The sequence below is a fragment of the Anas acuta genome, chromosome 2 (assembly GCF_963932015.1).
Source record: "Anas acuta chromosome 2, bAnaAcu1.1, whole genome shotgun sequence".
Taxonomy (NCBI): Eukaryota; Metazoa; Chordata; class Aves; order Anseriformes; family Anatidae; genus Anas; species Anas acuta.
Window position 1 is genome coordinate 153773200 of NC_088980.1, and position 16595 is coordinate 153789794.

Consider the following 16595-nt stretch of genomic DNA (forward strand, 5'->3'; position numbering starts at 1 on the left):
ATTTTTTTACATTTTTTTCACCTGTTTACACCTAAATGTTTTGGGGCAATCCCAGACAGGAGTACAGGCTGGGAGAAGAACTCATTGAGAGCAGCCCTGCAGAGAAGGACTTGGGGGTTCTGGTGGACAAAAGGCTTGACACAAGCCAGCAGTGTGTGCTTGCAGCCCAGAAGGCCAACTGCATTCTGGGCTGCATCACCAGAGGGGTAGGCAGCAGGGGATAGAGGGGATTGTCCCCCTGTACTCTGCCCTTGTGAGGCCCCACCTGGAGTGCTGCGTCCAACCAGCCTGGCCCTCAGCACAAGAAGGACGTGGATGTGCTGAGAGAGGGTCCAGAGGAGGGCCACAAGGTTGATCAGAAGGCTGGAGCACCTCTCCTGTAGAAAAAGGCTGAGAGATATGAGGATGTTCAGCCTAAAGAAGGCTGAGAAGGCTCCGGGGTGATCTTACTGCAGCTTTTCAATACTTAAAGGGGGCTTATAATAAAAATGGAGAGCAACTTTTTGCTCAGAAAGATAATGACAGGACAAAGGGGAATGGTTTTAAACTAAAAGAGAGGAGATTTACATTAGAGATTAGGAGGAAATTCTTCACTCAGAAGGTGGTGAGGCCCTGGCACGGGCTGCCCAGAGAAGCTGTGGATGCCCCATCCCTGGAGGTGTTCAAGGCCAGGCTGGATGGGGCTTTGGGCAACCTGGGCTGGTGGGAGGTGTCCCTGCCCATGGCATGGGGTTGGGACTAGATGGGCTTTAAGGTCCCTTCCGATCCAAACCATTCTGTGATTCTATGAAAACAATACACAGATTTCTTCAAGAATTTTTAAGTATACACATGTGTGGAATTCAGTACCTTAGGTCAGAATAGCTTTGGTTCTAGGAACAAACTAAACATTCATGATAAATCTTAAGAGAACAGAAACGAAATCTTGCACTGAATTTAACACAGAAAATTCAATTGTTGTTCTCTTAGTTTTCTAAGGGCAGATTTACATGCTAGCCATGACAGTTTGGGTATCGAGAGCTGGGTTCAAATACAGAACACGGCATGGATGTAAACAGTGTTGCTCAGCAACAGAAATGAATGAGAATGTAGTTTTACACCCTGACAAAATTATTAAAACTATGCACTCAATTCCGACATAAGAATTCAACTATGCTATCAAAGGATATTTATATCTTTCCATAACAGAGAAATTTTCTAAGTGAGTTCTGATTAAATATTGACATTTTTGCATAAATGGAATTCTTTCTGAAATGTTGCCTAGGGAGTCTGGATGGAACTAGGCACTAGGAATCTCATTTATATCTCAAGTTTTGCCTTTGACTAATCCTGTATGGCTTTGTGCTGCCTTAATAATGAGGAATAGAAAAAAATCATTTCAGATCACTAGATAAAAGTACAATTAAAAGCACAAAAAGACATCCCTAAAGATAAACCATGATTTGACTGCCACTCTTCTCTCATTTCCTGCCAGCCATTATCACACTAATGTGAGGATGATCTGAGTGAAAAACATAAATCTCCTGAAGGATGCCGAGTATCAACACATGGCTGGGGGGGCTGTTGGCTGCAGAGAATGTTTCCCTGATGACAATCATGAAAAAGCGTATTTTTGACAAGCAAAGCATTAAGAGTTAGGGAAGTAATGTAAGTTACAGAAACACCATTGGTTTGTTTTCACTCTAAACTGAACGTATATGAAAGCTTCGTAATGCAAATTCTTATTATTAATAATGAGGGAATATTGTACTGCATTTAGAATGATTAGAAGGATTTGATGTTTAAGACGACTAAGTCATCGCTGAAGTCCTTTCTAAGTCTTAAAACAGCTACCCAAGATAAGATATACAATGGCATCTATTAAAGGACTTGGAAATAAATTATTCTAATGTGTTCTGATTTGCTCAAATTTAATTAAATATATGAAAACTCGTTAAACCAGCTTCACATCTCTCTTTATGATTCACTTACATGGTGTGGGGAAGAGCATAAAAAATTTGACCCTATGAAACTACTACTCATCAACCCTAACTATGCTTCCTCAGTTCCCTAAATGTTAGGAGAAACATACAGGGTTTGTGGCAGGCTCAATGATTCAGGCAAAGCCATTAGAGTAAGACCCAAACATCATCTAAATAATATACAGCACAATTAACCTTAAACAGTCTATAATTATTACAAGCTTCATCGTTCTAATTACTTTTCTTTTCAGTAACACTGCTATAAAGTGAGTTGAATTATAAAATAAGATGTCATAGGGCATCTATTTATGTATTTTTAAAGCAAGTATTTATGAAAGGATATAATTTTCCAGCAAATATCCAGCTTGCTGTTAATCTCCAGACCTTTTGCCTGTTGTCTTTCTTCTTCCAGCTGCTTTTCGTTCGCAAACTGTGTCCCATCAGTAGGGGATTCGGGGAAGCTCTCAAAATTGAACTTGTCAACTTGGATAGCCATACTGTAACAAAAGGAAAAGAAAGAGGGTAAAAAGGAGTCTCACTATGACAATTTTACAAATATTACTTCTGCAGAAAAGGCAGAGCATTGTAAAACCAAGCACTACAATATTATACTGTATTTGTTTCGCGGGCGTGTGGCCTATGGACTGATAACCCCCATGATTTATGCTAATGAAAACAGAATTCTGTCCATTCAAGATCATAAGATTTAAAAAAAAAAAAAAAAATCATCAATTAGCATCTTAATGCCTTTGTGAGTAGTGCAGAAGTTAGCTGTTTTGTTGTTGCAACTCACTGTGGCTGTGCAGGTGTCCATCTGCCTTTACTCTTGGTGTGTAAATGCTCCTGGTGTGCTTAAAAGGTGCTAAAAAAGCAACAAAATTGGGCCAAATGCTGATGAACGTACTATTAAAAGTTATTTATTAATCTCAACCTATACACAAGTGAAGTACTATGTTCGGTTTTGGGCCCCTCACTACAATAAGGACATCGAGGCCCTGGAGCGTGTCCAGAGAAGGGCTACGAAGCTGGAGAAGGGCCTGGAGCACAATCCCTGTGAGGAGCGGCTGAGGGAGCTGGGGGTGTTTGGGCTGGAGAAGAGGAGGCTCAGGGCAGACCTCATTGCTCTCTGCAATTGCCTGAAAGGAAGGTGTGGGGAGCTGGGGGTCGGCCTCTTCTCACAGGTAACCAGTGATAGGACCAGAGGGAATGGCCTCAAGTTGTGCCAGGGGAGGTTCAGGTTGGAAATGAGGAGACATTTCTGCTCAGCAAGAGCAGTCAGGCACTGGGACGGGTTGCCTGTGGTGGAGTCACCGTCCCTGGGGTGTTCAACCAGTTGGGCCTGGTGCTCAGGGACATGGTTTAGTGGGTTATATTGGTGGTAGGAGATGGTTGGACCAGATGATTTTGGAGGTCTTTTCCAACCTCATTGATCCTCTGATTCTATATAGAAGTGTGTCCTGACACAAAAACTAACACACTTAGAAAGTCATGTGTACTTCACTGGTTTTACAAGCCCATTTCCTCCATTTTTCCTTGGAATTTTTCCTTACAAAAGTCAGGAAGGAATGACCAAATGATGCCAGCACTAGGGCTCAAATATGACCATTCCCTTTTCCTTTGAGAAGGTACTTGAATCCTGCCTAATGTATGTTAATGAATTACAGGCAATATTGATTTCGGTATCATAGTCTAATTCATCAGTAGCAAATGGTTAAATAATTGCTTTATTAAATGTATGGTGAGGCATAAAAGCAAATTAAATTAAATATATTATGCTATAATGCATACTAAATACTTATATGTTAAACTAGAATCACTAATCTAATATAAAAGGGAATTTAGAGCAGCTCACATCACATGAAATGTGGTTATAGCGGATCTAATATAGTGTGCTGCCAAAACAGCTTTAATTTCCTGAATCGTCTGAAATAGAAAAATAATTAGGGAAGAATTAAAAGATACTGCTCTTGAGATGACTTTGCTCTTAAAGAAAACACAAGACCAAGCAACTATTTTTTTAAAACCATTCATGAGGAAATTCAACTACTATCAAAGGAGGGGTATGAGAAGGGCATTTCACAAAACACCCAGGGTTACTATTACTCCTTTTCTCTATTTCTGCAGATATCAAAGATGGAAACCAATTCCAAACGTCGCCAAAAGGAAAATACTAGTAACAGAAATCAACATGAAAGGACTTTGAAATCCCACCAGACCAGAAGAGATTTTCAATAATTAGCATTAATTTAACAGAATGCTGACCTTAAAAAAAAAAAGTGAGAAAAGATACAGTAATTACAAAAAAAAAAAAAAAAAAAAGGAATAATCTAAAGCTTATCAGGTTTACTTTGGAAAGATGAAATGAAATAGGCCCATCATGCTTCACCCTGAGCAAAAACTGACATCTCAGAAGAAGACATTAACGTTCCTCTACCTTCATCATGAAAAAGTACAAATACAGCACTGAGACGAAGGTGGCACAATTACTTTCTATAAGCTACCTCCTCTGCAGACTGTGTCTTTGCTCATCTTTGCATTTAAAAATCAAAGTAGTAAGAGAAACTAATCTATTCCTCTCTAAGGGGTGTTTTTGTCTTGGCTATTTTTTCTCCAGCAAGAGATCATTGCGAATTCTTCATTTGCATGCAAAGATCATCAAGTGCTGGGCATATAAAAAAAAAAAAGCTAAAATGAGCTGCCAAAAGTATATCACAGAAACTGCAGGAATCAAGCCAGAAATAAAGAATGTAATGAAAAACACCTAGACACAATCTGTGCATTTAAAAAAAAAAAAAAAAACAGACCTGAAAACAACAATTCTTATTGTTTTTAAGCATGATACGAATCTGTAAATGCAGGTGGAGTTTCCTCTGTTTTGCATGGGCAATGCATGCAGAAAACAGAGATGCAACTGGAACTTTGTTTCTGAGGTTACTTCGTCACTTGGTGGTAAATGACCAGATGCAAACCTGGCACTTAATTTCTATTACACATACAGCACTGCATAAATTCTTCCATAAATACTCATAGGTAGTTACCTATATTCACATTTCAACAACAAATTATCACAGTTTCTGAACAGTCAACCATATTTAGAATGCATCAGCCAATGGACCTGGCGAACACCTCATTTATTTACCATGCCACACTTTTCCAAGTAAATACTACACTATAAAAACATTTCTGCCCAATAATATTTAATTGAAGGCACTGAGATTGCACTCCTCTGTTAATGAATCATTACTGGCACTATGGTATTTTTTGTGTGTGGAAATGAAATATGCATGTAAGCACTTTTCCCCCGATAGTCTACAACAAACTCACATCAGCTTCAGGAATACAGGCTAGATTTTTCTTAATAACACTTCATTGTACAGCTCTGAAATGACTTGTATTAGCTCAAAGGTATGGTAACTTAAGTAAATAGGGCCCCTAGTACTTAGAATTAATTTCTCAATGTTTTTGTTAAAAAAACATGTTTTTATTTATACTGTGTATAGTGTTTTAACACACCTCACGTCACTTAAAAAAATAGAACACCCCCAACATACCCACCTGCTGGAAAGTGAGAGCTCTGAGTAAAAGAGAGAACTACAGGCAGAAAATATCACACTAAACAATATTACAAATACAGCTGTAGGCAGAATATATGAAAACAAGCATAATAACATTTTGAAAGAGTATGGTTACACTCAAGGTGCAGCATGACAAAATTATATCCTAAGTATTTCTTAAGCATATACACCTTTCACCATTGGTATTCTCCTCCTGCTTCCCTAAAAAATATTAATATGGAGCTTTGTCTCTGAATTTTCTGTCAAGTATTTATTCCTCAGCCTATGGAATGTGTAATAAATTGAAAGGCTTTACCTAAAAATCAAAACGGAAAATAAATACCTTAACCTAAATCAGTCACTCATCCCTAAAACTTTACCCCTACACAAAGCCACCTTCGTCACTTTTATATTCCTCCTACGAGGAGATGCAGGTGAGGTATGAACGAAGGGACGAACAATGCCTGAAGACAGCCGACTGAAGGAGAAAACAGATAAGCTGGACATTGGGTTACAATCACCAAATAAGAAAAGATTTGTTTCATTTTTAAGTGATCTGTAGAGAACACATGGGTTTTATCCCAAATGCAGCAGAAGGTAGTGAAAGGCAACATCTTGAACATCACCCAACTTTGCCACTGTGCTGTGTGCATCTAAATAATGAAACTAAAACATATTTTAGCTGTAAAAGTTTATTCTCACTTCTGTCTCCAGTTCTTTACAATCTATGTTTCTTGTCAAGAATTCTTTGCACCGATTTTCTCCCCATTTTTGTCCTTGCTTGTTGCAATGTACCAGAACCTAGAGATTCTACGGAGAAAAGTTAAAAAAAAAAAAAAAAAAAAGATAATTGAGACTGAAACAGGCATTCAATTTATTGTCAACAGCTATGACAACGATGGCTCACACTGTACAAGGGTAATTGAGTACCTGGTACCTTACCCTTCACAGTAATTAGGTGTGAGGGAAAACTTACAAGATCTTAAAACCCAAAAGCTTAAACATATACTTGCTTCAGGAGAAGGGACTGGAGTTTCATTTTAACCTGCTCTGCCTCATGGGTAGCTATCCCCATTTTCTACAAGGAGAGTTTTAAATAAATCATGAGCTATTTGTATAAAAACACTGCATTATATCAAAATATTTAATAGGCAATCCTGCAATGCAAATCAGGTTCTGTTTCTCTCCGGCTAACCTTGCTGGTGCAGGAGAAGGGATAAAATAACCCAAGTTTTCATGAATAATGAAACAATCGTGGTTTGAAACTACAGGGTTTTGTCATGAAACGAGCCCAAGCCGCTGTGACAGCTACTCAGACAAGGAAGCATCCTTACAGGGATGCAAATTATTCAAATACAAATTAAGTATACGAAGAGGAAAAGGTCAGCTCATTGGCAATGCTGATGATACGGCTGCTCCGTATCATCTCACGTCACCTGTCAGGATGACTTACAGGGGAAAAATGACAAACCTTCCACATACAGCAGCCATTTCAATGACAGTTATCCCAAGTCTTGGTAAAGCACCAGCACAGAGCTGCGAAAGGCACTGGATGGTGCATTTCACCGCTTCTCATAATGTGAGTTACAACTTTACTGGAAGTACTACCCCATCCTGGTGACAAAATGCACATCAAAAAGGACTTTATTTACAGAAAAAAACTTCCTGCAAATGCTACCTAGCCTAATCCTGAGGCAGTGCTCTACACATCCATCCCCACAAGCTTCAGAGAAGCAGCAGATAAAATGGTGGAGAAGTCATCAAGGGAGCATTGCCCACACTGCTGGAGACCCCTGTAGGTCCATGCAGGTCCCAGCCATCCCCTACCCATAGTGATGCTGCCTGGCATCGCTGATGTCCTCATCTCTTCTAAGAGGACGAGCATCTGAAGTGAAATGACATCTGTCATGCTCACCAAATAAAATGGGGGTAAAAGCAGATAGGGAATTAAAAGAAACGCAGCAATCTGCTAACGGAACTAGATTTCAGCTTTCTTTAAATAAAATATCGCTGCTGAGGTTGGAAGAATCAAAATCTAGAGATAGCCCTTCTTCAATTATCTTTAGGAAGAAAGGATGTAACAGGAACTCAAAAACTCTTCCTCGTGGCTAACTACTATTTAAATAGTAGCACCCACAGATGAGTTTGCAAGCTGCTTCAGTAATAAAGCTGAAAGGAGGCAGTCAGAGATGTTATTCAGTATTATGCTTCCTGCTCATTCTCCTTACTTATAGAGACAGCAGGGACACAGAGACAGGCCAGATTACTATTACTTACTCAAAATGCTTATATACATACATATATATACATATACATATATATATATATACACATATATATATATATATAGTATGTGAATATATATATATATATATATATATGTATGTGAATAGTCCCTCTATTGTCAGTAACCTCAAATTTCAGGAGAAGCTACAAGTGAGGATGATACCACTGTTTCTCACTTTCAAGAGGAAATTATATATATATATATATATATATATATATATAAACAAAAACAAACAACCAAAAAGGATTCTTCCATTGTACAATCTCAGTAAAACAGTTTTTATAACATCATGTTTCAGGCGTACCTAATTCCACCCTAAATAAAAGTACTGTAGCAGATATTGGGAATTTATTATTATTATTTATTATTAGCTGACATTAGTTCATTTTTTTTTTTCACTTTTACCCTATGTGAGATGTAGAAAAATCCCTGGTTTTAGCTAGGCAGTTAAATGTAGTGTACATCCTATCAAAGGTACAGCCAAATGCTTGACAGTTTTTGACTGGATCAGGTATACAGGTAATGGCACCCTAGAAATTAATGTGTCAGAGGGACATGCAGTTGTTCTCCTTAACTTGATGTTTGCCAGTCACCTCTTTTAATAAAAAAACATCACTTTTTTATAGTAAAGAGGGAATATTCATCAATATTGATGGTACCGTTACGTTCTCAAGGAGGTTAAAGCATGTTAGGGTTTCTTGTGTTAGTCTAGAGGTGTTCAAGACCAGGCTGGATGGGGCTTTGGGCAACCTGGGCTGGTGGGAGGTGTCCCTGCCCATGGCAGGGGGTTGGACCTGGATGATCCTTAAGGATCCCTTCCAACCCAACCCATTCCATGTTCTGTTCTATATAAAGTAAGGCAGAGTAGTGACACCCCAGTATATAATAAATTACGGGCTAAGAGGGACCTCAAGCATCAAATCTCCTGTGAAATTAATACATATGTATCACCAGATGAACATGAAAGTAACCCAAATTAACATGTTTCTTGTATTTACTTCTGAATATCTCAATGCTTTACAAGTGCCATCTATATTTCATACGTTACGATAAAATACAACTGTAAAACTAAGTAGCTCAAGCGACCCATAAGTAATGATCTCTCCTCTTGGCCTAAAACTGACTTCATAAAGAAAAAGGATTGCTTTAATATCTGAACTATGCAGAGCAAAAGATAAATTTTTCCATTAATCTTTGAAAGGTCAATTAAATTAAAAAATTTGCATTTAGAACTTAAATATTTATTTAAAATAATTGAAGAGGAGATGAAAGTCAAACTGTAGTGCTGAAGTCTGTAAAATTCAACAGCTTATACTTATCTGATCCACAACATTTCAGATGATAAAAAGTTAAACTGGCAAAGAATAGTTCCTCTGTATATAATTTAATATTTGAAAATAGAACAGTGTTAAGAGAGAGTTAGCTACATAAATCTTCTGTCTTAATGAGATTATTCTGTGCATGCTGCAAATCTCACTTTTCAATTCCTAGCTCTGAATTTGAAAACCATAACCTGGAAATGAAGAGGCATAACAATTAACTTCAACTTGAATCTTTTTTTTTCTTTTTTTTTCCCCACTTCCTCATTTAAATGATTTGGACTTCTATGGCAATCGCCATGCAGCAAAACTGTTAGGTATGTAATGAAATAAGAAATTTAGAATAATAATAATGGTAATAGCATGCTCTATAAATACACCGACTTCCATACGGGGCATTAGAGACTGATAATCGATAACCATTTACTCAGCTAAGAAATCTAGAAAACTGTAGCCATGATAATACTTAAAGACTGGGTTGAATATTCTCTCTTTTTTTTTTTTTTATCAAATCTGAACAAAGCATGAATTGTCATCCTATCATTACCCAAAACAATGTCATACTGTACCTCCTACATCTCTCACAGTGCAATATTAATAATCAGAGAAATACATTTCAAAAGGTATATTTTCATATTCAGTTACTCATTTGTATAATTCAGCACTGCTGTTTTGGGGCAGAAGGCTCACAAGAGAACGTGTAAATTTAAAAACGTGTCATTTTGTGCCAGATGGAATGCATGAGACCAAAAAATTCTACAGTTGTGCCCACTTCTCATTCCTGGGAGCACAGCAGGAGCTGGAGATTGAGAAGATTGGCCACCCCAAAAAGTAAAGTGAGAGATATTCTGGAATAAGGTACGTATCTGTAATGTTTAGAGCAGCTTTTCCCTGTAGGCTGAAGCAGAGGAGAGATGTGCAGAAGTGCTGCAGACAGAGGACAGGCACTCACCTCCTCCGAGCTTTGTCTTCCTACCAACACCGCACACACCTAGCAATAAGGAACATGGGACACACCTGAAAGGTCATCTTCCAAGATGATACTGAGATGCCAGTCAAAACCAAACTCCGAGAGAAACCGAGTGCTCAGAACAGCAGAAAACTGATAGAGAAATCACTCACACATGAAGCAGCCCGTCTCAGTGACACTCAAGAGGAAATGAAATGATGCATGGCTTTACATACCAGATTTTCATAAAGGAACTGATTCAAACATTTGTGGGGTAAAGTGATAGCATGCATGAATGCTCAGTGTGCGAGTGTACACATTTTGAGGTGGATTATCACTTCAAGATACAACTAGACTCCACATTTGTAGTAAATTACTCATTTATATTCTACTATTTATTTTTTTTTAATATAAAAAGATAACATTTGCCCATTCACCTGGATCATTGCAGTAGAAGTTCACCTTGAGATGATTTGCTCTGATACCCAAATTCTTTTCCAAGTCTGTTTTTCCCAAACAATTTCCCTTTACAGATCTATAACCTGCATACTTTGATCACAGGCGTGGCCTGCACATTTTCAGGATTTCTTACAAACCAACAACAGCTCTTCAGAGCCCTCCTCTGTTAGCTCCTTTGAAGGCTCTTCTAAGCAAGGCAGCCCAGACTATGGACTTCAAAATGTTCCTTTTTCCACAGCCTTGTTGATTCTTTTGGTACATAAAGGAGTTGTACCAATTTTATTAGAGACTCTCAGGTCCCAGAAACAAGTTTTTTGAGCGACACCATCCTTTCACTAGCCTGCCAAAAAGAAAAGTTGGGGGACAAATCAGCACATACCCAGTTTAGGAATACAAAGCACCAGTACTATAGAGAACATTTGACATTGTAGGTCTGTGAGTTTTGACCTACAGAGCTTATTTTATCACTACTGCCAGGTTCTATGCTCACAAAATCCCTAAAATTCACTTCCCCACGAACAAGCTTCACCTGGGCAGATCTGCAAGCCATGCAGCCAATTGCTCAGCACTATTACAAGCGTGCCCATGTCCCTCTCCATGAACAATATTTTTCCACCAGAAAACAATGCATACATCAGACTTTCCTTCCACGTTTCCTCCCCCAGAAACACCTACGTGTGCATTTAGAAGCAGGCTTCGAAGGAAGGCTATTTTCAAAAAATAACACCAACCCCTGAGCACTGCAGCAGCCTGGAAGACCACACTGGCCTTACTGAGTCTTGTCAACACTTAAATCCTTAATGAATGCTCATGTCAGAGCCTCAAAGCGCTTCCCCTCTGCCCAGCAGTTAATGTTTTATAAGGCAAGGCGCCGTTTCTATTGGTAATATCGCTCAGCCTCAAGCAGGCCTGGATCCAGAGCTGGGATTGCCTTCCCTTGCATCTCACCACATTGGCATCGAGCTGCCTTTGTTCATTTCACCCCGTACGTTGCTGTGTGGCACAAGTAGACAGATTTCCCTTATTAGCACTTCAAAAAATGAGCACAGTTCTGAAGAACTTTGTTATTTTAGCCCAAACTCAACCAGCGTCGAGTTCCCATTGGGAAATCGCCGCATCCCATCAAACCGCCCGGCCGGGTGCCCTCTGATCCAGGGAGCCGTGAGCTGCAGCCCCCAAGGGAAAGGGCAGCGACACCGATGTTTGAGACCGACACCATTGCAGATGCACACGTTTCTTAAATAACTATGGATTTCTTCACTAAGGAAGTGGAAGGAAGGGAACGCACAACTACAAAGTTGAGAACAGCCAAGTCATGGTGTTGGAGGTGACACCCATCAGGTTTGATGGACATCACAGAATCACAAAGTCATCTAGGTTGGAAGAGCCCTCCAAGATCACTGAGTCCAACCTCTGACCTAACACTAACCAGTCCTCCACTGAACCATATCACTGAGCTCTACATCTAAACGTCTTTTAAAGACCTCCAGGGATGGTGACTCCACCACTTCCCTGGGCAGCCTGTTCCAATGCCTAACAACCCTCTCGGTAAAGAAGTTCTTCCTAACATCCAACCTAAGGAAGAACTTCTTTAAGAAGAACTTCAGGAAGAACTTCTTTACGTCCAGCGTGTCCATGTTACCATGGCCAGTGCAGTGCCCTTCAATAAAGAACAATTCAAAATTTGAAGACCAAAAAAATTTCAACTAAACGTTCATTAGAAGGCATCATTTTATGTACACTATTAAGCTTTTTCGAAAATTTAATTAGTTTTTAAGAGAAAGTATTCTTTCTAAACTGAGGAATACAGTATTGGGATTAAGAAAAAATTGATTTTCCATCTAAGTGTTTCCAAAATGACTAGCTTTAAATATGTACATTTTTAGATTAATCTTTCCAACGTTTCATAAACTGCAAGACGATTATTTCAAGTCAAAATAATCTTGGTGTTATTAAGAAATTTTGGTAACATTTAAAAAAAATATGTAAATGTTGAAGTAACTTTTTTTTCAGCATTACTTTTCACCTAGAAGTATACAAAGTCTTTTCATTCCTCTAATCTTAATTTTATGAACTAAGAACACATTTTAACCCAAATTATACGAATCTCTGTTTCTTTATAATATTCCTTTACAGACTATGAAAGCTGAGGAGCAGATGTTATTTAAATTTCTTCAAGAGATTTTTCTTTTTTTTTTTTAAAAAAAAAAAAAGGCAAACTGCAAGGTAAAATTCAAAGGTTCTGAAACAGAAAACAATGACTGAAGATCTCTTTTATGAGAAGTGCATATACGTTCCCCTTGTTGACCAGATTTTGCTGAGTATAATAAAAACATATGGAGGCATACCTAGATTCAGGCACCAATCTGAAATTGAATCCCAGTTTAAGAATCATAGTCTTATCTTTCATGTTCAGAAAAAAAGAAATTATTATTGCTTTCAATTCTTTCAATTCTTTTCAATTGGAAGGCTGAAATTCACTTGTGTATACATATAATCAACACTTTTATTTCTTAAACCATCATGTCTCGCCTTGTTCCCCATCTTGCAAAGAAGCCAAAAAGCCCAGATACATAGAAGGCCACAGACACTCACACACACAATGGTAGGACAAATAAATAGATGAAAAAATAAATTCCTCCCCAACCATTTAACACAGCAAATCCCAAAACACGAGGCCAGTACTACCAAACCAACTGTACCCCAGAACTGTGTAGTTTTTTGAACCTTCCCATTCACAGCTGAGAAGTCCTCATGCTTCTGATGTACTAAAGTACTCTCAGTTATTCAATTATACAGTTTATATGTATATATAATTAAAATTGGGTTTATATATATTATGCTAAGTATATAACACTGTAAACAAACACACACACAAAAAAAAATCAGATGTAGAGGTAGCCACAATCAGCAGCATTTAGATTTAGCATTTGCTTTTCACTGGGAGAATACACATAAGAACTGCCCCATTATTATAAGTAAAATCGTGCCCAAGCCTGCCATTCAGATGCAGCATTTAAAAATTGCTTGGAAATTTGCCCTCTATCCTCTTGGAAAATAGTAAATATGGATAATACTGATATATAAAAAAATGTGTAAAACATTACATAATCTCCTTTGTTCTGAAAGCAAGCTCTTTATACAAAGCTTTCTATACAGAGGATTTCCTTTTTTATTGCTTACTGTTCTCCATTTCGCTTCTCCCATACAACTAGAAAGGAGATGCCATCAAGCAGTAAATTGAGGAAGAAAGCTGCAGAGATTTTTTTATTCCCATTTATTCCCATTGAGCCTCCCTCAGGGATATACAAATTGGAAATTGCTAAATTATCATCTAATAGGCAGAAACAACGTAGGCGAGACCAATTAAGTAAAAGGCAGAAAGTTGTATTACACATGTAATTAAATGAAATTCTTTGACTAGACTGCATTAGAATAATTTCCCAAAAAGGACAAAAATTCACTTTAATCAGCACATGACACATTGTACGACATGTCACTAAAATAGCACGTTAAGAGTTTTGGCTTTGCTAAAAAAAAAAAAAAAAAAAAAAAAAAGCAGTTTTCTTAATTGTAAATCAAGTTACTTCCAGGTGTTAGGAAATGTGCTAAATGACAGCCTTCGTTCCTATATATCCCAGACTCTAATGATGAATAATTGAGTATAAAGTCATAAAAGATTAGGTTTGTTCTTGTTTTGTGTTGTTTTTTGTTTTATTTTCCTAGTTATTTTATCGTTCAACTAGCTATCTACACACATTTTGTCGGTCGGACCGCTCTTTTGCAGACGCCCATGCATCAACACAGAAAACCACTAAATCAAATCACCGCCCTGACTGCAGGCTGCAATGTGAGTGACAATAAAAAGGGATGATAGTTTTGGCTCGTAATCACAAACGCCATCAAAACGAGTAACACGGTGGGGGGGAAAAACCAACAGTGCAATCAATTCTCATTTGCAAGGCTTTGGGCTCTTCCTCTCGAGCCATTCTCAGTGCTGAGCAAACTGTTGCTCACTGCCCTGCCCTCGTGCTACTGCACCGGTACTTTTTCCAGCCCTTGGCACCTATTTCAGAGTTGGAATCCAGCTTGGGATCAAAACGTACTCCAGAGGGCCAGACGAGTGAATCTCCAGGGTTAGGAAAACCAGAGGAAGAGGAGAAGCAACACATACTTTTTGCCATGGTGCTTTTCTAAACTCTCTTTTTCTGAAAATTGTCTCAACCAGTCAAAAACGACAGCAACATCACTCCTTTTTGAGAGCTATTCAATACAACTTAGTTAACTTAGACCAGTGAAGACCAGTCATCGCTTAAAAAATTGATAATCACGATATCAGATGTGGATTAACACCTCTAAGCCTAAATTGCTTTTTTGGAACTAAATTAATTCTGTAGCCCCTCTGCAAATGAGTGGGCAAATGCTTTCAGAAACCCAGGTCTGCCTCTATACCATAAAATCAGTATTTCCCTTCAAGGAATTACCAATAACTCACTCTCTTTCTTTTTATATTTCTTCATACAATACCATTTTAATAGCAAATCTGTGACTTCTGTCTTGAGAAAGTTCCTGTCCCACTGGAACTCATTTGCCTGGCTTACAAACCCTGGTTAAGTAATTACCATTGCTTCATTATTGGAAATGCCACACCGTTTATTGTTCATTTTTTCAGTGTACACAAACTAACCTGGAAGAGTTGGAAAGGAAATAATGAAATTTGCTTTCTCAATTGAAATGGAAATGCAGAAACAACATAGCCACATGGTTTACCAAAAATAATAATAATAAAAATATATTTATTAGATTTAAAAAAATCTGATATTTTTTAAATGTTACTTATTTGTATAAATCAGTGCTTGTGTACAAAAGCTCAGGAGTAAATGAGTTTGTGTAGCTGACGGCAGTCCTGAACCAGCAAGCAGTGATACAAAAGACAAAAACCAGGGCTTGTTTTGGTGAGCATGTATTCAGGACAAGCCGTACAGACGTAACCAACTGTCTAATGTCACTGTGTGCTTGAAAATATCATTGTACAGGAGTCCAGCCTGCACACTCTCCCAGATAGAAGACAAGAAACTCTTCTTCAAAATTACAGAAGACCAGCTCTTTCCAGAAAAGGAGCCCTAACATAAAGATACAAGAGTGAATAGAAGAAAGAAGTGGACTTGAACACACCGAATAGCCTGAAAAACAAACAGTGAGGAGCACTGACGTAAGCATGCTCCTCATCTAGATATAAATTCCATGATTAAGCCTGTGTTTATGCAGTTATTGCCTGTTAACTGCCCTTTTGTTGTCATCATTTTATCAGGGCTTGTAAATCACTCCCCAAGTTTCTTTCGTGCACTTCTGCATTTCACACTGAAGAGGTCACAACTCTGAATATTCCTCACCAAATCCCGTCCTCCTCGAGTCACTGTATGTTCAGAACAAATATAAGCAGCAGCTGAAATAAGCTGCTAGTGATGGTCACCTTAAAATAAGCTTTCCATCAGTAGACTGATGGAGAAAAAAAATGGAAATACTGGAAAAGAACAATACAATATTGTGCGTGATGCTGTTGGGCATGGCAGAGTTGCTGTAGGGTGAGATGGGGTAAAGGCTGCTCATGATTAATATAAGCCACATTATTAAGTATTTTAGAGCGTTGTTTGTACACAGACCATTATTTAAGCCTATGGATACTTGCAAAAACATCTCAAGGACTTAAGACAAACTTCACTTTCTAAGTTTACTTTCATACTTACAGGCAGAAATTCAAATGAAAAACTAGAGGACTTCAGCTCCCAACTTCAAGCATGGTGCACGTGCTTTCCTATCATTAAATGAATGTTTCTGAAATTCTTAACTTTCAACTTTAGAAGCTCATTAGTCTTCATTTTAGGTACTTTGCTTTTTCCTTGAGTAGCGTACAATGTATCGTGTAATGCCCAGGAAGAAGTGAAACGTGAATTCAGGAGGGGAAATGCAACTAAACAGTTGCATTCATGTTCTGGTCCAAAACAACGAGATCTAAACAAAAAGCTAAAAGGTCAATGTTTATGACAATAATGGTAAAACAAACGA

General features: G+C 38.2%; 1 protein-coding gene across 5 annotated transcripts in view; it reads right to left on the reverse strand.

The window, feature by feature from the left end:
* Nucleotides 1-16595, reverse strand: part of TRAPPC9 (trafficking protein particle complex subunit 9) — a 479897-nt gene that overhangs the window by 249409 nt on the left and 213893 nt on the right. For all 5 annotated transcript variants that reach the window (XM_068672718.1, XM_068672714.1, XM_068672715.1 and 2 more), the window contains one exon: nt 2305-2458. In XM_068672718.1, the coding sequence (XP_068528819.1) occupies nt 2305-2458 (154 nt within the window). The remainder of the gene's footprint in view (nt 1-2304; nt 2459-16595) is intronic.